Source organism: Arachis hypogaea, chromosome 9 (genome assembly GCF_003086295.3).
Source record: "Arachis hypogaea cultivar Tifrunner chromosome 9, arahy.Tifrunner.gnm2.J5K5, whole genome shotgun sequence".
Taxonomy (NCBI): domain Eukaryota; kingdom Viridiplantae; phylum Streptophyta; class Magnoliopsida; order Fabales; family Fabaceae; genus Arachis; species Arachis hypogaea.
The window spans coordinates 113,168,155-113,193,780 of NC_092044.1; the positions used below are offsets into that span (position 1 = coordinate 113,168,155).

At 37.0% G+C, this 25,626-nt stretch overlaps 5 protein-coding genes across 7 annotated transcripts; 2 read left to right on the forward strand and 3 right to left on the reverse strand.

The window, feature by feature from the left end:
- The first annotated feature begins 2,377 nt into the window (after positions 1-2,377).
- LOC112712058 (LEAF RUST 10 DISEASE-RESISTANCE LOCUS RECEPTOR-LIKE PROTEIN KINASE-like 2.1) lies at positions 2,378-5,530 on the forward strand. Of its 2 annotated transcripts, none has more exons than XM_025764844.3 (3): positions 2,378-3,178; positions 4,134-4,187; positions 4,348-5,530. In XM_025764844.3, exons 1-3 carry the CDS (start codon positions 2,470-2,472, stop codon positions 5,394-5,396), a joined length of 1,812 nt encoding a protein of 603 aa, XP_025620629.2. In that variant the 5' UTR covers positions 2,378-2,469; the 3' UTR covers positions 5,397-5,530. The 2 variants fall into 2 exon arrangements, with proteins under 2 accessions (XP_025620629.2, XP_072059648.1); XM_072203547.1 differs by having other exon boundaries at positions 2,470-3,940.
- Positions 5,531-5,875: 345 nt separating this feature from the next.
- On the reverse strand, positions 5,876-8,763 carry LOC140175379 (LEAF RUST 10 DISEASE-RESISTANCE LOCUS RECEPTOR-LIKE PROTEIN KINASE-like 2.1). The gene is made up of 3 exons (XM_072203546.1): positions 7,499-8,763; positions 7,227-7,274; positions 5,876-7,102 (listed from the first exon to the last, which is right to left on the reverse strand). The coding sequence occupies exons 1-3, from the start codon at positions 8,559-8,561 to the stop codon at positions 6,054-6,056; spliced, it is 2,160 nt and encodes a 719-aa protein (XP_072059647.1). The 5' UTR covers positions 8,562-8,763; the 3' UTR covers positions 5,876-6,053.
- A 505-nt stretch (positions 8,764-9,268) lies between these two features.
- On the reverse strand, positions 9,269-10,914 carry LOC140175233 (uncharacterized). Its single transcript, XM_072202186.1, has 2 exons — positions 9,970-10,914; positions 9,269-9,658 (listed from the first exon to the last, which is right to left on the reverse strand). Exons 1-2 carry the CDS (start codon positions 10,912-10,914, stop codon positions 9,269-9,271), a joined length of 1,335 nt encoding a protein of 444 aa, XP_072058287.1.
- Positions 10,915-12,414: 1,500 nt separating this feature from the next.
- On the reverse strand, positions 12,415-15,499 carry LOC112712060 (LEAF RUST 10 DISEASE-RESISTANCE LOCUS RECEPTOR-LIKE PROTEIN KINASE-like 2.1). 2 transcript variants are annotated; one of them, XM_072203548.1, is made up of 3 exons: positions 14,284-15,499; positions 13,990-14,037; positions 12,415-13,645 (listed from the first exon to the last, which is right to left on the reverse strand). In XM_072203548.1, exons 1-3 carry the CDS (start codon positions 15,053-15,055, stop codon positions 12,600-12,602), a joined length of 1,866 nt encoding a protein of 621 aa, XP_072059649.1. In that variant the 5' UTR covers positions 15,056-15,499; the 3' UTR covers positions 12,415-12,599. The 2 variants fall into 2 exon arrangements, with proteins under 2 accessions (XP_072059649.1, XP_025620631.3); XM_025764846.3 differs by having other exon boundaries at positions 12,415-13,654.
- Positions 15,500-15,793: 294 nt separating this feature from the next.
- On the forward strand, positions 15,794-18,677 carry LOC112709538 (LEAF RUST 10 DISEASE-RESISTANCE LOCUS RECEPTOR-LIKE PROTEIN KINASE-like 2.4). The gene is made up of 3 exons (XM_025761423.3): positions 15,794-16,827; positions 16,916-16,945; positions 17,401-18,677. Exons 1-3 carry the CDS (start codon positions 16,038-16,040, stop codon positions 18,510-18,512), a joined length of 1,932 nt encoding a protein of 643 aa, XP_025617208.2. The 5' UTR covers positions 15,794-16,037; the 3' UTR covers positions 18,513-18,677.
- Positions 18,678-25,626: the final 6,949 nt, after the last annotated feature.

Sequence of the window (25,626 nt, forward strand, 5' to 3'; positions counted from 1 at the left end):
GAATCGAAACCGTCCCCAACATATTTTTTTATTTAGAATCATTTTTAACGTTTTTTCGTATTAAAATCGTCTTTTTAACTTTTTACAGACTTTACCACTACCAACACCTTTACCACCACCACCACCTCCCTTACTCCCATCAAATACTAATAATTAGAATCAGAATCAAATTCAGAAGCAGAAGCAGAAACAAAATCAAATTCAACAAGTACCCAATTCAACAACATCAAATTCAGAATCAACAACATCAAATTCAACAACAAAATCAACACACAAAATCAAAACTAGAAGCAGAAACAAAGCAAAAGCAAATGCAGATGCAGAAGAAGAAGCAGATGCAGATGCAGAAGCAGAATCGGAAGCAGATGCAGAAGAAGAAACAAATGTAGAACCACCGGCAGCTCGTGGGCGATGGAGCGACAGCAGCTAGGCAGATCGGTGATAGTAGGAACCCAGCTCAGCCTCAGATATCTCTCTCTCTCTCTCTCTCTCTCTCTCTCTCTCTCTCTCTCTCTCTCTCTCTCTCTCTCTCTCTCTCTCTCTCTCTCTCTCTCTCTCTCTCTCCTTCCTTCCTTCCTTCCTTCGCGCGCCGCCCTCGTCACGTCGCGCTCCCTTCCCAGCGACGCACTCCATGACTGCAGAAGCATGCATGAACGGCGATGACGTCTTCCTCTGTTCGCGGTTCTGGCGGCGGCTAGTGGGCGGACCAGTAACGATGCAGGTGTCGCGATGGTGGCGGCGGCTATGGCAGCGGCCTCCTCCCCTCCATCGGCGCTCTCTCTCTTTCTCGGATCTCCTCTCTCGCTGGCTTGTGCTCGGTGGCGAAAAAGGACCCAAAGGTGGCGGCAACGACATTGGGATTCACGACGACGGCAGCCGGGGCTCCCCCCTTCCCCTTCCCCTTCCCCTTCCCCCTCCCTTCCTCCTTTTCCTCCCTCCTCCCCGCGCGTTCGTGTCCTTTCCCTTTTCCCTCGGGTCCTTTTTTTTAATTTTATAATTTTTTATTAAGACAGGGTAATTTAGTAATAAAATAGAAAATTTCATTAAAAAGGACAATTTTAATTTGAAAAAAAAAAACGTTAAGGATGATTTTAAATAAAAAATTACGTTAGAAATGATTTTGATTCTAACTCTTAACGTTAGGAACTAAATCAATACTTATCCCTTATTTTTATTATTGTTGTTGTTATATATTTTTAGCAATATTATGTAAATTCCAATAGATATCCAACTCACAATTTTGTATTTTTTTACACATAAAGCTATAAATATATGTTGTCAAATCTCACATTTTATACAATAACAAAAATAAATAAATAAATCAACTTAGCGAAGTATCTAAAAGATAATGAATAATAACATAAGTCATTTTTTTTGTCACAAATTCACAATAAAAAACAGCACGCCCCGCCCCGTCCTATAAACAGGACAGATCGATCCGCACCGCCAACTAAAATGGGTTTAAAATACTAGTCTGTCTCAATTTTTGGCAGATTAGCGAGTCGACGAATTAGTCCGTTTGACTTTTTTTTGAAAAATAAAATTTATTAAAATTAACTAAAAAATAATAATTAAAAAATCAAATACAAATAAAAAATAATTAAATTATAATATAATTTTTTTACTATTTTTTAAAATTTTTAATTTTAATAAAATTGTTTAAAATAATATTTATCAATAGAACAATCTTTATTTTAAAAAATAAGTTACATAATTTGAGCAAATATACGAAATTGTAAAATAAAATAAATAAAGTTAATAATTAAAAGAAGAATAAAAACAAAAAAATGTTTTAAAAATTTTATACTTATTAATTTTATAATAGTAATTACTCTTTTATTTAATAAAAAAATAAAATAAAAATCTTTGATTCCGCGGACCTCCCCCACCCAAATCAGTCAATTTGGCGGGTTCTAAATCTTAACCCGACTCACATTTTTTAGTAAATTTAGTGAGTTTAGTGAATCGGCCTGGCCATTTTGCTACCCCTACGTTTAATACTTTAATTCCTCTTATCTCTAATCATCTAGAGTCTAGACAGATTCACTTTGAACTTAACGCAAGCGTCACTATCTAGTATCTAACGGTTCAAACTACTTGACTCTCACATATGTACACTACTGTTGTAATATTAAAAATAAAAAAATATGTAAATAATGCATATAATATTTTTCTTCTGAAAATCTAAAAAGCTCATGGCTTCCTGTCGGCCAGAGTGAGTAATCAGCAGATTAAAAAGTTGTTATTTAACTTGAAGCACTTGTGTGGTGTGAAATTGAGTTGGAAAGAGTCAATAACAAAGTTAGCTCTCCTTTTCATGATCAAGTCTTCCATTGCTCATTTTCCAAGTCAAGCTGCGTATGAAACTCGCTGTTTATGTGAGGGTGGCATAAACACTTGGTAGCTGCATTTATATACATATATCAGAGAGTCCATTCATTAAGCATTACTACTCGCTGCTTGGGATATATGGCTCTACGTTATTTATTGTTCTTCTTCTTCCTCATGTTGTTCTTGACTGGGCATTGCGAAAATGAGAAGCAACATAACTGTCCACGCTCTTTTGATTGTGGAAGCCGCGGCAGATTCCAGTACCCTTTCACCAAGGCTGAACTCCCTTACTGTGGCTTGCTGCTCATTCATGGCTGTGAAGACACGTACTATTTCCGCAAAATGATTCAACTGGACAAGAATGCAACAACCCTAGAGCTTACAGGCTCCCTTGACTCAAATACTATCATCACCATTTATGATGCAGATTTTCACGCCAGTTTGGAACAGAACAAATGTCACGCTTTGAACACTACTTATACTCTTCCTCCACCTTCTCCTCTGCTCTCTATTTATATCGAATACAATGTGTCCCTATTTCGATGCAATCACAACCTTAGAATAAAGCTCCCTTTAGATTATGGTAACTTCACATGCGGTGACTACGACATCTATTATGATAAAATCAATACGTCTCCTACTATACATGATGCTGGTGGCATTTTCTCACACTGCTCACTTCTTCATTTTGCAACAAAAGATGCCATTAATAGCACGGATGTTCTATCCTTTCTATCTTCTGAGATTGCCCTCAAAGTGGTATTATCTCCTGATTGTGATGATTGCTTCAATCACAGACGAGGTCAATGTCAACTTGACACCAACAACAAATTTTACTGTGACGAAGGTACACTACTGCTTAATCATCTGCTGCTTTAGAGTTTAGACTAGTTTAAAAAAAATTGGTATCAACTTTTATATAGAAAGTTAGATAGATAGATAGATAGATTCTCATCATCCATGATGCCTATATTGAGATCACTGATTTTGTTTCCGCTTCTTCTTCTTCTTCTTCTTCCTTTCACAAACCCACAACTCCCACACTTCGGCGTATTGCCAATCCCTGGCTGCCATGATCAAAATCCAAATGCCCCCAAAACCATCCAACCAACCAACACAACAACTCCAAGGTTTATGTTTTAGACGTGGGACCTCATACCATAACTATCAAAGGTAGTAATCTAAATGACAATTTTAGATCCAACAGTTGCAAAACATAGCAACCAACATCATTCGCCCTCAGAGTCCCACCTCTCCTTTAGGCTCTTTCTACGTCAGATATAATATTGCCATCTTCAGATGCCACAAGTTCCTCACTCTCAACCTTCCCCGGAGTTTCATAACTATAGAGTGTGTCCAGAGTACAATATCTACTATGGCCCTCCAACTGAGGAAATTCCTAAGGGATTCCAGTGGCCAACAAATTTAACAGAATGTTCCAATATTCAGTTACCATTAAAAGACGAGTCAGATACTAGTCATCCATTTCCTTTTGTGTCTGATGAGATGCAATTGGAAGTATTATTATCTGATGATTGGGCCAAGCGTGTTAAGCACCAAAGAGGTCAATGTCAACTTGACACCCAAGGCAAATTCTATTGTGCCACAGGTATATTAGATACTCAAATCCAATCTTAGATATTTGCTCTGGCTTCATCATACTTGTACTTTTTGTTTTATTCCAAACCTAATGTTCAATACCTCCAACAGATTTTGTTTCAATTAATTTGATGATGTACCTTTATTTAACACTGATTGCTAAAATTAAAAGAATTGCTTCATTTTTTACTTCTGATCTGCAGGTAGTAGTACTACAAATAGGCTTGTCAAAAAAATGGGACTCGCACTAGCACTGGGTAATGTATTAGTTTTCGATGCATTTTAACTCAAAGCCATGTCCAGGCTCTTTACTATTTCCTTTACTCCAATTACTGTATTTTTTTGCATTGCTTTAACTTCTCAGCCTTCTAATTATATGCATGGCACTACTTTCTCAACATTCTAAAACCTCTACAGCGGTGACAGCTACTCTAGTGCTAGTAATAATAGCGCTCTATTACAAAAGATGGAAGAAGCAAAATCAAACCCTTCCACTGGTTGATGCTTTTTTTGAGAGACATGACCACCTTCAAATCAAGAGGTATAGTTATTCTGAGATGAAGAAAGTGACCAATTCCTTCAAAAACAAACTAGGCCAAGGGGGGTTTGGCAGTGTATACAAAGGACAATTACAGGACGGACGCCATGTTGCAGTGAAGATCCTAAGTGAATTTAAAGGTGATGGTCAGGAGTTCATTAATGAAGTTGCAAGTATGAGCAGAACTTCTCATGTTAACATCGTTGCTCTTCTTGGCTTCTGCTTTGAAGGATCTAAGCGAGCTTTAGTTTACGAATTGATGCCTAATGGGTCTCTAGAGAAGTTAATTTATAATGAAAATTCTGTGATAGGGGATCGCCAATTGGATTGTCAAACTTTATATGATATTGCAATTGGTGTTGCCCGAGGACTTGAGTATTTGCACAAGGGCTGCAATACAAAAATCCTGCATTTTGACATAAAGCCTCATAACATTCTGTTAGATGAAAAATTTTGTCCCAAAATTTCCGACTTTGGACTTGCAAAAGTTTGCACAAGAAAAGAAAGTATAGTATCAATATTTGGTGCTAGAGGAACTGCAGGCTATATTGCCCCGGAGGTATTTTCTAGAAACTTTGGTGCAGTATCACATAAGTCAGATGTTTACAGTTATGGAATGATGGTCTTAGAAATGGTTGGAAGAAGAAAGAACATCAAGGCTGAAGTTGATGTATCGAGTGAGATATATTTCCCTCATTGGATATACAATCGCCTTGTGTCAAATCAGGAGCTTGATCTGCAAAACATAAGAAATGAATGTGATAATGAGATGGTCAGAAAGATGACAATAGTGAGCTTATGGTGCATCCAAACCAATCCTTCAACTCGACCATCAATCAGTAAGGTGGTGGAAATGTTGGAAGGAAGTGCTGAGTTGTTGCAATTGCCTCCTAAACCATATTGGTTTTCTCCTTCAAACTCTCCCTGAACTTTGAACCATTGTAGTTTATATGTTGCAGTTTGTAATATATTGTCCTTTTATCTGTAATTTCTTTGTCTTTTTATACTCTGCAGTGATTGTTAGAGTTTTAATACAAAGACTTCGATATGGTGTTTGCTCGTTACCTTAGTTTTCTTGTGTGTGGTCAGAGGTACTTGCGAGTTGCATTCACAAGAAAAGTTGAATCCAAAAAAACCAAGTTAAGCACTTTTACTTAGAAAATAAGTTGAAAGAGCCTATAGAGCAACAGATTTCTCCATACCCTCGAGGAAAGCATGAAAATAAAGCTTCAATGTTAAATTCTTGCCACCATCCATATATAATAGCAACAGAAACAGTTTTTTGGTCCATATTAGTCACTTATCAGCAGTTGCTTGTATGACAGATTTCTCAAGTTGTTAGCTTTTTAGACCAGAATGTAAAAATTTAGTCTATGTTTGATAGGAAATTACTTTTGGAGAAAGAAATAGAAAATCTCAGAAAAAAAAATTAGTATAAACCACTTCAAACATAAACAAAGCTAATACAAAGATTTTTCCCTTTATCCATAAGATGTTTTAGTAAATTTGTCGTGAGGCTACTATTATATAAGAAAGACGACTAATTACATGTACAGAACATATTAATTACCATGTTTCAAATAATTTAGGGAGAGGCCGAGGGGGAAAACCAAAATGGTTTAGGCGGCAATTGCAACAATTCAATTCTTCCTTCTAGCATTTCCACCACCTTACTTATTGATGGCCGATTTGAAGGGTTAGTTTGAATGCACCATAAGCTCACTATTATCAGCTTTCTTACCTTCTCATTATCAAATTCATTGCTTATATTCCGCAGACCAAGCTCTTGATTTGACACAAGTCTATTGTATATCCAATAAGGAAAATACGTTTCACTTGAAGCATCTACTTCAGTCTTGATATTCCTCCTTCTCCCAACCATCTCTAAAACCATCATTCCATAACTATAAACATCCGACTTATGTGATATTACACCAAAATTCCTAGAAAATACCTCTGGGGCAATATAACCTGCAGTTCCTCTTGTACCAGATATCGATACCATGCTTTCTTTTCTTGTACAAACTTTGGCAAGTCCAAAGTCTGAAATTTTGGGACAGAAATTCTCATCCAAGAGAATGTTATGAGGCTTTATATCAAAATGCAGAATTCTAGTATTGCAGCCCTTATGCAGATACTCTAGTCCTTTAGCAACACCAATTGCAATATCATATAAAGTTTGATAATCTAATTGGCGATCCCCTATCACGTCATGTTCATCAGAGAGTAGCTTCTCAAGGGACCCATTAGGCATAAAGTCATAAACCAAAGCTTGTTTAGAACCTTCAAAGCAGAAGCCAAGAAGAGCAACAATGTTAACATGAGAAGTTCTGCTCATGCTCACAACTTCATTGATGAAATCTTCACCATCACCTTTCAATTCACTTAGGATCTTCACTGCAACATGTCGTCCATCCTTTAATTGTCCTTTGTATACACTGCCAAATCCCCCTGCACCTAGTTTGTTTTTGAAGGAGTTGGTCATTTTCTTCATGTCGGAATAGCTGTACCTCTTGATTTGAAGGTATCCATGCCTCTCCAGAAAGGCATCAACCAGAAGGTGTTTCGGGTTTTGCTTCTTCCGTCTTGTGTAGTAGAGGGTGACCATTACTAACAGCAGAGTAACCGCAGCAGCTGCAGAGGTCATTGAATTGAGAAATAATATTGTTAATGTTAGATATCTTTTGAGTTATAACAGAGGATTATTATATTGTTATATGAAAGGCACCGAAAAATGATGAACGATCTATCCCTTTACCTAGTCCGAGTGCAAGTCCCATCTTCATGGAAGCCTTGCTTCTACCATCTGCAACTCAGAAGTTGTAAAGGAAGCCACTATTTAGCTTCAGATAAGTAATAACTAATGACAAGCAGAAACTCGGAGAAAATCAGTGATCACGAGATATGGAAGCCATAATGAATGATAGTGATACATGTACATAGATCCATTTAATGTATAAATATCATTTTTCAATACTCCAGCTCTTTCGATGCATGTGTAAGAAGAGAGAGAGAGACACACACACAAACCTGTAATAATAACACATTTGGAAGCATGAATTCGATCAGTGCAGTAACACTGGAAAGTGAAGATAGTTGAATTGAAGCCACACCTTCCTCCTGTGCTATTGCACAACTTGCAATCACTCGCTGTCCAATTCAGCATGAACCCTCTCCTCAGCTCCTCTTCCATCCCAACTCCTTCACTCTCTTCCACCACCGCGTCCACCACCTCGCTGCCAGTCCCACAACTCTTGGACACCAAGCTTACTGTTTTTACATCGTCCTTATATAATGCCAGAACCGAACCATCAGTTTTGTTGGTCGCTTCAGAACACCCAATTCTGTAATCTAACAACTCTAGGGGCATGGATGACAGGTTACAGCCGAAGAAGAACATGATGTCCTTATGATTATTCTGATGAACAAGATTGAAGGTACTGGTTGGAGGAAGGGTGAGGTTGTGTGCAGCAGAAATACAAGAATCTGGCGTGTTAGTGCTGTTGGCTGATGAAAAGGCAGCATTGGAAACTCTGAGTGATTGGTTGTGGTAGAATATTTGATGGATGATGTAAGGAGTATTAGAGAGACTGAGAATCAGAAAGCCATTACTATCACAAGAGATGGCAAAACCAGGGTAGCCACAGAAAGGTTGCTGTTTGCCTTGGATGTAGAAGGGGTATGTTATGGATTGGTTGCCGCATGTTTGGGGTTCACATGCCAGGTAGTGTGGATCCACATAACTGCTCAAAGTGGTTCTGCTCAACACAGAATAGAGGATGATGCTAACGATAACACAACGGTACATGATTAAGAGTTGTGTAATTGTGAGGACATGCAAGCAAGGCTCATGTAAAGGAGGTGATCCTGATCCACTTCTGCTCATAGCATCTGATGCTTCCCAAGCATTTCTCCATTTTATGAACACGCGCTGTTGGATGAGTAGTTGAATACTCACGTCGGAGGGCCCGCTCACGTTTAAAGTGCCATAGATATTCGTAACGGAGATTAGAACATGATTCATGCCTCCATACAAAATAACGAAATTTCCAAGTCGTTGCAAGTCAACAGATAGAGATTCATGTGTCCCCATATTTGAGGGCTCTAATTTTCGTACATAAATCAATCAATCAAAGTGAAGATGATAATTCAACCAAGCCTAATATATGTTGTGGCTAATTATTCCACACGGCATGAGTAAACATCAAATGTATAATATCTACATGAGCATGGACTCATCATTCATGAGTCTTTAGTAATGAAATTCTTCCTACAACTAATCTTTTACTTATAAATTAAGTATCCAAACCTCCAAATAAAATATATAATTATCTAAAAATTACAGATAACATTTTCTATGACTAATCCAGTAAACAATGCTCTGGAAACTCGAGATTTTAAGATCTTGAGTGATAGTTGATTAATTTGTTTGCTAATGCTCTGGAATAATTTTATCACGCATACTGAAAGTTTGTAAAATTTACTTTAACTGCTCATCGAGTCTTTGATTTGATATCAGTAATATGCCTAGCTAGCACCTTGTATCTGATTTACTGTATAAGATGTATAATATCCGATCAGTGGCGGAGCTTGAACAAAAATTTTGGGGGCCAGAAATTTAACATAAAAATTTAATAATAATATTTATATCAAAATAAAATTTATAAATATAATTATTCTTTAAGTTTGTTACTAAAAAGATAATAAATAAATAATTTTACAGATAAAAAATATAAAATAGTTTATAATGGTACTCTTCGAGTTTTTAATGACTTAAAATCTTCAATAATTGAGTCAGAACTAAACTTTTGCAGCAATTTCTTTCTCAATGTAAATAACCAAACTATCCGCAAGAAAGTCATCATCCATCTTGTTTCTTAACCTTGTCTTTATTATTTTCATTGCTGAAAATGATCGCTCTGTAGTAGCTGTAGAAACTGGAAGAGTTAATATCAGACGAATCAATCTATCAATCAAGTAATACACTTTTGACTTTTTTGTTTCTGCTGAACATCTACACAGTTCATGAATAGTTGACAAATTCTTCATTTCTGGATGCTGACGAACATCAAGAATAAAATGCTGAAGATGAAAAGGCAAATTAATCTTCTCTTGTTCAGTAAAGTCTTCGGGATAGTAGCTATCAACAAGAGTAGAAATCTTAGCAATGTCAAAATTTTTGTAAGCATCCTTAGGCATGAGACTATGAGAGTAGAGCTCAGACTTAGTAGATCCATTGCTTGATCATTAAATCTGCTATTTAACTCTTGTAATTGCTTATCAATTGTGACTAAAAATATCTCCACTCTAAAATAATGCTCAACTGTAATATGATCTTTTTGGTGACGCGAGCGTCCTTGTCTTGCAACATAAGAAGCAGTTAAATCAGGAATTAGAATATCATGTTGCTCACAAAATGATTTCACATTTTTTAATAATTCCTCCCATCTGTCATCTCTCATGTTTTGGATAAGTGTTTTTGTAGAATGAACTAGTTGCACAGCATTAACTATGTCTTGAGACTGCTTTTGTAAAGCTTGACAAAGAATATCAGTTATTCCCATCATATCTTTCATCAAATGCAAGATCAATACAAACTCAAATGAGGTTAGGGTATTGTAAGCACTATCTGCATCACCACGCTGAGAATAAGTTGATCCATCAACAATAATCTTTTGTAAAACAGTCAACGTTGCACCATACATATTTATCAAACTGCAAACAGAAGAGAAATGAGAACTCCATTGAGTATCACCTGCTCGTTTCAAAGTATCAATTTGATTTGCCCCTTTACCAGTTTCAAGTTCATCAATCTCTAATAAATGGACAATTTCATCTGTCTTGGCAGCATGTAACTCATCATGTCGCTTACTAGAAGAACAAATGATGTTGACGATGAAAGTCAATTTTGAAAAAAACTGATGCACAGGAATAACTTCTCTTGATGCAGCAACTAATGCAAGTTGTAATCGGTGAGCAAAACAGTGGATATAGTAAGCATAAGGACAATCTTTTAAGAATAATGCTTGTAACCCATTCCATTCTCCTCTCATGTTGCTGGCGCCATCATATCCTTGACCACGAATATTAGAGACATCAAGACCATGTCGAGAAAGAATACCGCACAATTCTTGTTTTAGAGTTAATGATGTAGTATCTTTGACATGTACAAGATCAAGAAAACGCTCTTGAATAAAACCATGTATATCAACAAATCTCAAAACAAGTGCCATTTGTTCTCTTTTGGATTCATCACGAGCTTCATCTACTACAATGCAAAACTTGGAATCTCCAATTTCTTCACAAATATGCTTTCTCACCTTGTTTGAGAGTATATGCAAGATTTCTTTTTGAATTTGATATGAAGTATATTTAGCATTATATGGAGCATTTTCTAACACAGTTCTTGCAACTTCATCATTGTAAGATGCTATGAGTTTTATCATTTCAAGAAAATTACCTCGATTTTTTGATTCTGGAGTCTCATCATGGCCTCTGAAAGCACAAGCTTGAAATGTAAGCCAACGAGTTGCATCAATGGAGGATTTTAGACGCAATCGATTCTTTTGAATTTCCTCAGAAGTATGATCCTCAATTACATTTTGGATGTGACTTGCCTGATTCAATAAATCTAGACATGCTCCAACTGCATTACTGTGTGGTGAGCAAGGATCTCCAATATGTTTAAGAAAAGCACAATTCTTTCCATCATAAATTTTTTTCCAATTTCTAAACCCTTTACTAATAAAAATATCTGATCCATTACGTCCACTAGGTTTTTTGCTAACCAAATAACAAAATAAACAATATGCAGCATCTTCAGAAGGTGAATACTCTAACCATGAAGGAAAAATACCAAACCAAGCATATTGAAATCGTCTTGGATGCTTCGTATCAGATAGAGGATAATTGTCAAGATGCTTTTGATATGGACCCTATTTAAGATAAGCTCGTCTAACCTCATCTCTCTGGTTTGGGTGATATTGCCAAATTTGAAGCCGTTTTCCAGGGTCTCGTTCTAAAGAATTAAGGTCAAACTCATCAGATGCAACTCTTTGAACTTTTGAAGGTTGTATCTCACTTTCTTCGTGATTCATTATAGTAGAAGAACTATCTACAGGTGTTGATATTGTAGAAGTTATATGTTCCCCTTCTTGAATATTAGCTTTCCTCTTAAAAAATGCATCAATTCTTTGATTTTTCATCATTATTTTGTATAAAAATTTGAATATATATTCTGTAAAATATATAAAAAAAAGTTAGAAGAATAAATATTAAAATTTATAATATTTATTAAATTTTTTTATGAATTTATCAAAATACAATAATATCAATACTTATTAAATATTATAATACTTTTATCATATAAAAAATTAAATTAAATAAATATTAAATTAAATAAATAAAAATACCTAATTTTTTATATTTGAACTCAAAGGTAAAGAGAGTGTTACTTGTTGAATAGAGAAGCAAAGCAAGGCAGAGAAGCAAAGGCAGTGTGTTAGCAGTGTTAGTTTTATTTGATTTGATTATTAGATGATTTTTGTTATTCTTATTTTTTTTGTAAGATAATTTTTTTGATTTGATTTGATTTTATCTTTTAATTTTGATGATTTTTGTTATTCTTATTTTTTTTGTAAGATAATTTTTTTGATTTGATTTGATTTTATCTTTTAATTTTGATGTGTTGTGAAGTTAACAAAGACCCACTCACTAAAAATTATTATACAATAAATGTATGAGATGGGAATTGAACTTGGATACTTCAAATTATAATAAAGCATTTAAACCAATTGAACTATTTTTCATTTTTGATGAAGTATTACTAATTTTTTTATAAAAAGTTTGGGGGGCATGGCCCCTTGTTTGGGTGAAGTTCCGCCACTGTATCCAATAAAAGTTTCATATATCTGTTAAGACTTTCTTTAAGTCTTCAAACTCCAGAGTCCAGAAAGACAGGTGGTATTATTCTCTTAAATTGAATTCATAACAAAAAGGAATGAATTACAAAAGGTGAGGGGAGTGTCTTTATAAAGGTAATAAGAATGGCAATATACCTTCTTTATTGGCTACCACCAAATTCTGATACAATGTCTTGACTAACAAGATATAAACTACAATGGTTCAAAGTTCAGGGAGAATTTGAAGGAGAAAACCAATATGGTTTAGGAGGCAATTGCAACAACTCAGTTCTTCCTTCCAACATTTCCACCACTTTACTGATTGATGGTCGAGTTGAAGGCTTGGTTTGAATGCACCATAAACTCACTATTGTCATCTTTCTGACCATCTCATTATCATATTCATTTCTTATATTTTGCAGACCAAGCTCTTGATTTGATACAAGTCTATTGTGTATCCAGTAAGGAAAATATATCTCATTCGATGCATCAACTTCAGCCTTGATATTCTTTCTTCTTCCAACCATTTCTAAGACCATCATTCCATAACTATAAACATCAGACTTATGTGATACTACACCAAAGTTTCTAGAAAATACCTCCGGGGCAATATAACCTGCAGTTCCTCTAGCACCAAATATTGATACTATACTTTCTTTTATTGTGCAAATTTTTGCAAGTCCGAAGTCTGAAATTTTGGGTAGGAAATTTTCATCTAATAGAATGTTATGAGGCTTAATGTCAAAATGCAAGATTCTAGTATTGCAGCCCTTGTGCAAATATTCAAGTCCTCGGGCAACACCAATTGCAATATCATATAAAGTCTGGCAATCCAATTGGCGATCCCCTATCACAGCATTTTCTTCATAGATTAACTTCTCAAGTGACCCATTGGGCATAAATTCATAAACCAAAGCTCGTTTGGAACCTTGAAAGCAGAATCCAAGAAGAGCAATAATGTTAACGTGAGAGGTTCTGCTCATACTAGCAACTTCATTGATGAAATCATCACCATCACCTTTCAGTTCACTTAGGATCTTCACTGCTACATGTCGTCCATCCTGTAATTGTCCTTTGTATACACTGCCAAACCCCCCTTGGCCTAGTTTGTTTTTGAAGGAATTGGTCACTTTCTTCATCTCGGAATAGCTGTACCTCTTGATTTGAAGGTGTCCATGTCTCTCCAAAAAGGCATCAACCAGGTGGTGTTTTGAGTTTTCCTTCTTCCATCTTGTGTAGTAGGTGACCATTACTAACAGCAGAATAACTGCAGCAGCTGCAAAGGCTATTGAATTGAGAAAGAAATGAATGCCATGTCGAGAAATTACAGAGTAAATGTTGGATATCTTAAGTTAATACATTTGAGGCAACACAGTAAGTCAGTAACGGTCAATAATCCCTAAGGTGCAAGAAAAAGCAGAAAGAGAGAGAGAGAGAGAGATCCACCATCTTGGTTGAAAATATAATAAGATCGATAGTAATTTGAGGTCATAGAACATTGCAGATAAAAGAACTCATTATGTTTCGCACATGGATAAGGTACGACTCAGGCGATTATTATATTGTTATATGGAACGAACGATACGCTAATAAAAAATGATGAACGATCTGCCACGTTACCTAGTCCGAGTGCAAGTCCAATCTTCATGGAAGCCTTGCTTCTACCATCTGCAAGTGAGAAGTTGAAGAGGAAGCCAATATTTAGCATCAAATAACTAATAACAAGAAGCAGAAACTCAGAGAAAATCAGCGATCTCAAGATAAAAGTGGAAGCCACGATAAATGATACATGTACACAAATCAATTTAAACGTATAACTACCATTTTTTCAATACTCCAGCTCTAATCAAATGGAGTATGGCTATAACTACTAACAATTATAGTGAGCAAAAGAAATCAAGAGAAGAGATAAACCTGGAATAACACATCTGGAAGCATGAATTCTATCAGTGCAGTAACACTGGAAAAAATACATAGTTACATTGAAGCCACACCTTCCTCCGCTGCTACTGCACGGCTTACAATCACTCGCATTCCAATTCAGCATGAACCCTCTCCTCAGCGCCTCTTGTATCCCTCCTCCTTCACTCTCTTCCACCCCCGCCTGCACCACCTCTCCGCTCCTCCCGCAACTCTTAGACACCGAGCTTACCGTTTTGACATCGTCCTTATACAATGCCAGAAACGAACCACCCGTTTTGTTGTTCGCTTCAGAACACCCAATTCTGTAATTTGTCGACTCTGTGGGCAGGGATGACAGGTTACAGCCGAAGAACAGTAAGATGTCCTTATTATAATTCTGATGAACAAGAGTGAAGATCTTGGTTGAGGGAAGGGTGAGGTTCCGTGTAAGGGAAATACAATAATCAGCTGTGGTGGTGTTGGTTGATGAAAAGGCAGCATTGGAGACTCTGAGTGATTGGTTGTGGTAGAATATTTGATGGATGATGTAAGGAGTATAAGAGAGACTGAGAACTGGGAAGCCATTACTATCACAAGAGATGCCAAAACCAGGGTACCCACAGAAAGGTTCCTGCTTGTATTGGATGTAGAAAGGGTAGCTTATGGATTGGTTGCCGCATGTTTGGGGTTTACATGCTTCAAACTGTGGATCCACATAACTGCACAAAGTGGTTCTGCTCAACACACAGTAGAGGATGATGCTAATGATAACACAACGGTACATGATTAAAAGAGTTATGTAATTGTGAGGACATGCAAGCAAGGCTCATGTATAGGAGGTGATCCTGATCCACTTCTGCTCATAGCATCTGATGCTTCCCAAGCATTTCTCCATTTTATGAACGCACGCTGTTGGATGAGTAGTTGAATACTCACATCAGAGGGCCCGCTCACGTTTAAAGTGCCACAGATAGTCGTAACGGAGATTGAACATGCTTCATGCCTCCAAACTCTATGATACGAAATTACCAATGAAATCATGGGATGATTCTTAGTTTTTAGCACATTGTAATCCAGCCAAACACAATAACGAAATTTCCAAGTCGTTGCAACTTGCAAGTCAACAGCTAGAGATTGATATTTCCCTTCATGTGTCCCCTGTTTAGGGGATCTAATTTTTGTACATAAATCAATCTATAAAACTGAAGATGATAATTCAACCAAACCTAATCTATGTTGTAACTTATTTATGTTAATGTTGTAAGTACGAGAAAAGGATAAAGTTAAGAATTAATTCTACATAAAAAAAAGTGAAATATAATTTATAAAATAAAAGATTCAATTTAACACTTAAAATTTTAAATTGGATATGATATTTTTTATTTTATATTTTTTTATTTGGTGACCCCCATAATTTTTCTGATAATTAAAAACTCTTCACTGTGGCTCAACAGACTATTCCACACGGCATGAATAAACATCAAACGTTTAATATCTATATGGACATGGACTCATCACTCGTGAGTCATTAGTAATGAAATTCTTCCTACAACTAATTTTTTGCTTATAAAACCTCCAAATAAATTATATAATTATCTAAAAATTCCAGATAACATTTTCTATGACTGATCCAGGTCAACAATGGCTGGCTGCATTCAACTATCGTGCCACATATCCCCACTATATTAAAACATAACATACTGTAGAAACCAAGTCTCCGTTTACCAATTCCGGAGAAAGTGTATAGAGTTAGTATACTACTGTCGATGTTGGTGAGAGAAATGAAGATGGTTTCATCAATGCTGCATGTGTTTAGTAGGTCTCTCTTGCTCTTATTCTTCTTGTTGTTGCTTTCATGCAACAGCAACAGGGTATGGGGATGTCCACCTTCAATTCCGTGCGGAGATCTCGGCGATCTGCGTTTCCCATTCACCAGCAGACCTCACTCGGAGTGCGGCCTCCTGGTGATAGATGGCTGCCAAGATGATCCAGGCTCCACTAAAAGCATTCAGAACAACAACCGTTGGTTCAATATTCTCAACGGAAGCCTTACCCAGTCCAACATCACCGTCAGAGACGACGGTTTAGTGGTTTCACGATCTTCAATAACCATCAGAGACGACAATCTCTCTACTCTCCTGTCATCAAGAAGCTGTGAGGTTTTGGGGTATGACTCTTCCAACACTTTCAGAATCGACACACCTTTGGCTTCCTCTCAGGTGATGTACTCAGCAAGCCTTCTGAAATGCAAACTTAGCATCGATCCAAGGCCTTCGTATGTTCTTCCAAACTCTACGGTATGTGGAATTAGAAACGATACGTTCTACGCAGTGAGTGACGCGTCCAAATACAAGGAGATCCAAGGGTGTTCATTGATTGAGCTTCCACTGGGTGGACCAATTCTGGTCCTCGAAGATCCCAACACCCTGCTAAGTTCCCTCACCGCTGATATTCCAATCCAAATAAACCTGTCTCCCAATTGTTCTCATTGTAACATTGCTTATGGAGGCCTATGCAGAATCGACAACTCCGGCAGGTTTTATTGTCACACACCTCGTACGTCCGTTAATTCCATGCTTCACCATATCAACATTATTCAACCACTGTTAAAATCAAATTAATTACATTTGTTATTTATTTGCAGGCAAAACGAGGAAGACGATTACAATAGCAGGTAAACAAAAAATTCATTATATTCGTCCTTCTTTAAGTATTCCTCCACTAGGAGTAAAGGACAAAATCAGAGGAAACTTGTGAAATGTATTCTGAATGGGGGAGTGTTAGAACAACATAAACAATCACCAATCAAATAAAAGTACACTGCAACATAATTTAATGCTATTAATTAAATTTACTTTTTTAACCCTATTAATTCACATTGTTCACACATTGTTCAAAAATGTTGTTGGTTACTTATACTTTTCCATTATGTATTCACTGAAATGACAAGTATATATAGTAAATCTATATAAAGGAAAGTAGTCTTACATTATATAGAAATTATATTATATAAACAATAATGAAGGATAGATACATATCGAAATAAAATTTTAAATCATGTGTTATTTAGAATTCTTGTATATATGTTTTCATGGCTTTATACTGATTACTTGCTGTTTATTTCTATAGTTGCTTCTGTGACTGGAGCATTAGGAGCTTTCATAGTGTTGGCTTGGTACTTCAGAAGGCACTTTTACAATAAAGAAAACCCAACCCACCAGATAATCGAGGCATTCCTGAAAAATCATGGACACCTTGCAGCTAAAAGGTTCAGTTATTTAGAGGTAAAGAAGGCAACCAACTCCTTCAAAGACAAACTGGGTCAAGGAGGTTATGGTAGCGTATACAAAGGGAAGTTATCTGATGGAACCCTTGTGGCAGTGAAGGTTTTAAGTGAATCAAAAGGTAATGGTGAAGAATTTATCAATGAAGTTGCTAGCATAAGTGTGACTTCTCATGTTAACATTGTTGAATTATTGGGATTCTGTTTGGAAGATACTAAAAGAGCTTTAATATACAAGTATATGCCTAATGGATCAGTTGAAAAATTTATTTATGAAGGCAGAGATTCAAAAACGTTCAATCCAAACTTGACTTGCAAAACAATGTATAAGATCGCAATTGGTGTTGCTCGAGGGTTAGACTATTTGCACAAAGGGTGTAACAGCAAAATTGTACATTTTGATATCAAACCTCACAATATCTTACTAGATGAGGATTTTTGTCCAAAGATTTCCGATTTTGGACTTGCAAAAATATGCATGGAAAAAGAAAGCATCCTATCATTAATGATTGCTAGAGGAACTATAGGTTATATTGCACCTGAAGTGTTCTCAAGGAATTTTGGTGAGGTGTCTCATAAATCCGATGTATATAGTTATGGAATGATGGTTTTAGAAATGATTGGAGAAAGAAATAACATGAACATTAAAGATGAATCTTCAAGTGAAATGTATTTTCCTCATTGGATTTACAGGCGTCTTGAGCAGAACCAAGAACCTGAATTGCAATGTATCAAGAATGAAATTGATAAAGAAACGATACAGAAGATGATAGTAGTGAGCTTATGGTGCATACAAACTGACCCATCAAATAGACCAACAATGAGCAAGGTGGTAGATATGATGGAATCAACCTTTGAGTCTCTACAAATGCCACCAAAACCTTATCTATCTTCACCTCCTAGATCTTCGCCACTAGATTCAACAAATTCATCACTCTCAAAATGTAAGTCATTATGAAACATGTATGTTACTATGTACACAGTAATTGATTTTCAATTTCAACATCAACTGCTATCCTAGTTTGTAATGATAATAACTCATGTAGAATTTATATGCAGAATTGTATCATGATCCGGGTGATATATCTTAGTTGCAGAATGGAAGAATGTATTAAAATGAAAATGTAATTGATTTTAGACACCTAAACATACATCAGATGTGGTTAAAAGCACTTAATTTTTTTATTTTGTGGCTACCTAAGATATGGGTCCCTCCACAAGAATTACAAAATAACATGCTAAAGAATTGAAATGATAGGAAAAACATATTAAATCTATATCTGGTCTAACTATATCTTCTTTATTGTTGCCTGTCTCTCACTTTTCTTAGTTTCTATATTACTTTTGGTCCACTTCCTATGTTTTGAGAAAAAATTCGTTGTTTATTTATAAATTAATAATGCATCTACTATGCTAAAAAAAATATCAATAAAATAATAGATCCACTATTATTGTTTTAATTTAATTTTTTTTTTAAATGGTGATGAGCGCATACTATTAAACGACAGAAATCAGTTGGAAAAAAACCCTAGCAGAGAAAGAGTACGTACTCCGTACTCAAAGAGAATGAGAGAAGGAGAAAGCGGGGACGAGCGGTTGAGGGTGAAACACGGTGAGGAAGATGGCCATGCCATCGGAAGAGATAAGGGGGAGAGCGTGGGTGGGTGTGCATCCGGTGTTAAGGAGGGTTCTTCTCGAGAGGGGTTAGGAAAGCCAACCAAGGTCTCTTTAGAGATAAAGTTATTGGTGCAGAAAAGTCTAAGGCCTTTGCATTAGTAGGGTCTTTATCTGGGGATGGTATCGCGACGGTGACAGGTAAGCAGGGTGATTCTCGTCCACCAAGTGTCAGTTTTACCAAGGAGGCAAAGAGCTGTCTAGCTGAACCTTATAAGGAAGCCATCGTGATCAAGGTGCTGGATAAGTATTATGGCTACACGGCTCTCATGCATAAGCTCCGGATAGTATGGCGCATCAAAGGAGGGTTTGATTTGTTGGATGTGGGATTTGGATATTTTTTGGTTAAATTTGATATTGCTGGGGATCGTGAGAAAGTCATTCTTGGTGGCCCGTGGTTGATAGACGGTCACTATGTTGCAGTAAAGCCATGGGATGTGGATTTTAGGCCATGCGAAAAATCCTTTGGATCAACGCTGGTATGGATTCGAGTCTCGAGACTTCCAATTTGGTGCTACCAGGAACAAGCAATGCTGCGAATTGCTTCTGCAATTGGGATTCCGGTGAAAGTAGATTTGGCTACTAAGCTTGCAGAAAGAGGAAAATATGCCCGAGCTTGTGTTCAAATTAATCTTGAGTTGCCTGTAATTAAACATATTATAGTGGAGGGTGTGACTTATGAAGTGGAGTACGAGAGTTTACAGTTGATTTGTGCTACTTGTGCACGGTATGGGCATGATAAATCGTTGTGCATGGAGAAGGAGTCCTTGGAAGGAAACATAAATTCCTTTGGTGATGGAAAAAATAATGAAGCCCCAACACTAGTGCCACACAACAATCATGAGATTCAAAAAGAGGCTGAATCAGAAGCTCGTGATTTGGGTGAGAAATTAGGAGTTGTTAAAGGGAAGGATGTGGTTACGGAATCATTGGCTCCTCACGTGCCTGATGGTCTTGTTAATGAGGCATGCATGGATGATGGAGAGGGCTGGCAACAAGTGCTGCGTAAGAAAAAATTTACAATGGGCCAGTCATCAGGTTTGAAGGACCAAGATGGAAAGCAGCACAAGTTTGGTTCGAGAAGGGTTCCAAGGCCCAATTTGCATGGTGATGGAGGCAAATCAACTGGCATTAGGATGGGGAAGCAAGAAAAACATGAAATTGCGCCATCTCCATCGCGCAGAACTCCTGCACGTCGTGGAATTTCTCTACGGAAGCGTCCTCGGCCTTCCTCCTTGCAGAACTCGCCAGTTGATAAAAATGGTGGCACAACGGAGGAAACCTTAGTAGATGGAAGCATGGCAAATGCAGTGTCAGGGGGTCCAAAGGTGGCAATTATTGAGGATCAGAGTGTGCCAGTACCGCAGGACAAACCACCTATTGAGGTTGGTGATTCTGTTTAGAGTTTATGTTCTTATTTATTATGTCCCTATTATTTATGGATAGTTTAAATATGATTGTTTGGAATATTAGGGGTGCTTCTAATAAGTTAGCCCGGGTGCATTGTAAGGAACTTGTTAGGAAATTTAGACCTGTTTTCTTTATTGTGGTTGAAACTCACTCCCCTTTTCAGCATTTAAAATTATTTTGGGAAAGGTTGGGGTATCACTCTGTTGGTATAGTAGAGGCAGAGGGGCATAAGGGAGGTATTTGGTTTCTATCCTCTATGAAGGGTGTTTGTTGTAAGTTCATTGATGCTTTTGATCAGGGTGTTACTGTTGAGGTTCACTTTGATAATTTAATTTGGAGGTGTAGTGGTATTTATGGCAGTCCTCAATTTAATAAAAGGGTTCTCCTTTGGGATTATCTTGTTGCACAATCCATGGTTTTTCAAGGACCTTGGATTGTTCTTGGTGATTTTAATGAAGTCAAATTTTCTCATGAATCTAAGGGCTGTCAATTTTCTCATCAAAGAGCAGACATGTTTGCTACTTCATTAGGGGATAGTGGTTTGTTTGATCTGAAGACTATCGGGAGGCAGTTTTCTTGGTACAGGAGGGTGAAAAATTATGTTGACGTGGCAAAAAAGCTTGATCGAGTATGTATAAATAGTAGTTGGTTATCTATCTTTCCAGAGGCTTATGCAGAAGTTTTAAATAGGCTTCAGTCTGATCATTGCCCTATTCTGGTGCGTTGTAAAGGTCGTCCTCAGCCTAAAGGGAATCGACCTTTCCGATTTGTTGCTGCTTGGGCTACTCATCCTGGGTATAAAGATATTGTGAACCAGTCATGGTGGTCTGGAAATAGAGGAATTCATGGCAAGCTTTCAGAAGTACAGAAGAATTCACTAGAGTTTAACTCGAAAGTATTTGGTAACATTTTGTTAAGAAATGTGAATTAGAGCAGCAGATTAATTATTTACAAAAGCGTTTGGAAGTGGTGGATAGTATTTATTTGCGTCAGAAAGAGCAACAGTTGCTTGATGATTATAATAATACTCTAGTGCAAGAAGAGCTCCTATGGTTCCAAAAGTCCAGAGAGCAGTGGGTAAGGTTCGGGGATAGGAATACAAGATTCTTTCATATTCAAACTCTTGCGCGAAGGAAGCATAATAAGATTCATGGCCTTTTTCTCAAGGATGGAGTGTGGGAAACTGATCCAGAGGTTCTGAGTCAAGAAGCAGAGTCTTTCTATAAAAGCTTATTCTGTCATTTGGATGATGTTGATTTGGGTTGCCTTGGTGATGTGCCTCTTCCTTCTCTGAATGAGGAAGCTTGCAATAATCTTACGGCACCAGTTACTATGGAGGAAGTTAAAACAGCTGTTTTTCACATGAACTCTTTTAAAGCTCCAGGTCCGGATGGGTTTCAAGCTTTCTTCTTCAAAGAATATTGGGAGATCATTGGTTTTGATGTTTGGAAGATGGTTAAGCAGGCATTCTCCGGTGTTACTCTTGATCCGAGAATGTTGGAGACTTTACTGGTTCTCATTCCAAAGGTTGAATCACCGGTATCTATGAAAGATTTCAGGCCGATTAGTCTCTGCAATGTAGTTTACAAGATCATCACGAAGGTCCTTGTTAATAGGCTTCGTCCTCATCTTGCGGAGATTGTTGGCCCGCTTCAAGGAGGATTTATTCCGGGACGAGGAACTCCTGACAACATCATTATTGCTCAAGAAGTCCTCCACTTTATGAAGAAGACTAAATCAAAGAAAGGCACACTGGCCTTTAAGATTGATCTGGAGAAAGCTTATGATAGAGTTGACTGGAGGTTTTTAGCTCATACCCTTAAGAGCTTTGGTTTTCCTATTCCTACACTTAATTTGATTATGAATTGTGTCACTGCTTCTTCCTTATCTATTCTTTGGAATGGGAGTCGTCTGAATGGCTTTACTCCTAGCCGAGGTCTTAGACAAGGAGACCCTATGTCACCCTATCTTTTTGTGTTGTGTATGGAGCGACTGGCATGCTTTATTAGTCATCAGGTTGATTTGGGCTTGTGGGAGCCGGTTGCTATTTCTAGAGGGGGACCAAGAATATCCCATTTAATGTTTGCGGATGACTTGCTTCTATTCTGTAAAGCTACAAAGAGACAAGTGCAAAATGTGATGTTGGTTTTAGAGAGTTTTTGCAAAGCATCTGGGATGAAGATTAATGTGGAGAAGTCTAAAGCGCTTTGCTCCAAGAATGTCTCTGCAAGAAGGAAAGAGGTTTTCACTGGGGTATCCTCTATCAGATTTGTCCAGGATTTGGGCAAGTATCTTGGAGTTACCCTTAGCCATTCTAGGGTGACTCGTTCAGCTTTCAATGGTGTCCTGGATAAGATTCGGAGTAGGCTAGCAAGCTGGAAAGGGAGTTTACTCAATCGGGCTGGTAGACTCTGCTTGGTTAATTCTGTTGCCGCTGCTATTCCCACGTACCAGATGCAGGTCTCTATTTTTCCCAAAGGAATCATTAGTAAATTGGAGTCTATGATGAGGAATTTTCTTTGGAAAGGACAAGTTGATGGAAGAGGATTGAATCTTGTTAGTTGGAAGGTACTGGTTACTCCAAAAAAATATGGAGGTTTGGGGATTAGAGATCCTTATTGTGTAAATATTGCTCTTCTTGGGAAGCTAGTTTGGACTTTTTTCCAGCAGCCAAACAAGCTATGGGTCCAATTATTGGATGCCAAATACCGATCATCTCTATATGACTGTTTTAGTTATCCTAAGAACAAGGACTCTCCCATTTGGAGGTGTCTTTGCAAGGCTTGGAAAGTGTTGAAGGATGGGTTTGCTTGGTGTATTGGAGATTTGAACCAGAATTTTTGGTTTTCTAGCTGGAGGAGAAAAGGACGGTTATCTAATGAGATGGATTATGTCCACATTTCTGATTCGAATCTCCGGATACAGGATATTTGGTCGGTTGGTAGGTGGCATTTGGATACTCTTTATTCTCCTTTATCTCAAAATCTGAAAGATAATATTCTCTCTTACAATCCAGATGAACAAGCAGGTCCGGAAGTGGGTTGGTATTGGAGTGGGTCTGCTGCCAAAGTCTATGACTCACGCAATGGTTACTTGTGGTTGTGTAAGCAGCTGTTTGGTTGGGAGGAGAGGGAGAATTGGCTTTGGCTTTGGCGTCAGCTTGTTCCGGAAAAGCATAAATTTTTGGCTTGGTTGTGTCTTAAGGAGGCTCTTCCTACTGCAAGTTTTCGCTTTAGAAGAGGGATGTCGTCATCGGATATGTGTCCAAGATGTCTTTCTAGCCAGGAATCGGTTATACATTGTATTCGGGATTGTCCAAAAGCTCAGCTTGTCTGGCAAAGGTTGGATATTCCTTGTCATCCTTTGGATTTGAAGAACTGGTTCTTGTATCATAGCAGAGAGCACCCGTTCAAGTTCTTTTCGGGACTTTGGTGGATATGGCGAGCAAGGAATAACGACATCTTTAATCCCCATGAAACTTGGCCTCCGGAAAAAGTCATTTGTCTGGCATTAACTTCAGAAAAGGAGCTTAGAAATATTTTTGAATTACAACGTATGTCCCTTCCCTCTACTCTAAATGGTTTTTGGAATCCCCCATCCATTGGTACTTTTAAGATTAATTGTGATGCTAGTTATTTTGGTTCGGGTGATAGTGTTGGTTTTGCTTGTGTTATTAGAGATTGTAATGGGAGCTGGCAAAGGGGGTGTTTGGGAATGATTGAGAGTAATAGTATTCTTCAAGGAGAATTGTTTGCTATTTGGAGAGGATATCTCTTAGCTTGGGATGTGGGTCAACGAGATGTTATTTGTGAGACAGATTGTGTGGAAGCATTTAATCTTGTTACTCAAGATGGTTTTGGGTTTATTGATCCACTGGTGCTCAAAATAAGAGATATCATGCATTGGAATTGGCGTGTTGACTTTCGTTTGATTATGAGAGATGCAAACACGGTGGCAGATACTATGGCAAAGATGGCGATGAAGTTACAACTTTCGCATGTGGAGCTTCTTTCACCTTGGGAGGAGTTTAAGAGTAGTCTTAAACGGGACTGTCCCTCTATTTAAGCAGTTCCTTGTTTTATTTTTTTTGTTTTTCTTTGTTTAATTTATTTCAGTCACCAAAAAAAAAAAAAAACGACAGAAATCGAAACTAATTAGATATTACTACAGATTTCAGATCAAATAAATCGGAATTAATGTGACATTAGTGCCAATAACTCAATATACAGCTAACTTGAGCCAAAGTAAGTGCAATTAGATATTTTTTAATAAAAAATAGTATTTGTTTTTTATTTAGTTTGTAGAAGATGAAAAAAATAAAAAAAATAATATTTTTTATTTTTTAAATAATTTATACTAAGAGTAAATTTTTAAAAATAAAAAACATAATTAATTAAAAAATTAAAATAATATATAATTAAATTTAAAAATTGACTAAAAACTACATTTTAAAGGATAAATAACATTTTCGTGTCAAAAAAGGCAAAAACTCCCAATATCAACATTAAAATGCTTGGGGGCCGTGAAATTTGTTAGATTAGAATCTACAATCCCAATATAAGGACTGGTTTGTGTTTAGAAGAAGTAAGTTATTGTCTGATCCCTGTTATGATTTCTATTCTCTAAGTCGCAACAAATATATTTATACACTTCCAGCTATGGTGAAGTTAATAAATAGTAACATCTAACAGGTCGTTATTAAGATCTGCTGGGTGCTGAACTTATTGAATATTATAAATGAAATTCACAACTCCCTACTCGAATTTTATTGTTGTTTATTCCCATTATTACCTTATTATATACTGCCAATGTTACTCTGGTAGTGAGTGATATTATTGCCTCCCAGCCAAGTGGGATTAATATCAGCGATCACCACTAGCTTTGACCGTATATATACATATTTGCTTTGACTAATTCATGCCATTGGACATTAGTTACGGAATCACGAATAATTTTTTGCTAGTGATTTTCTTAATATATTGAATATT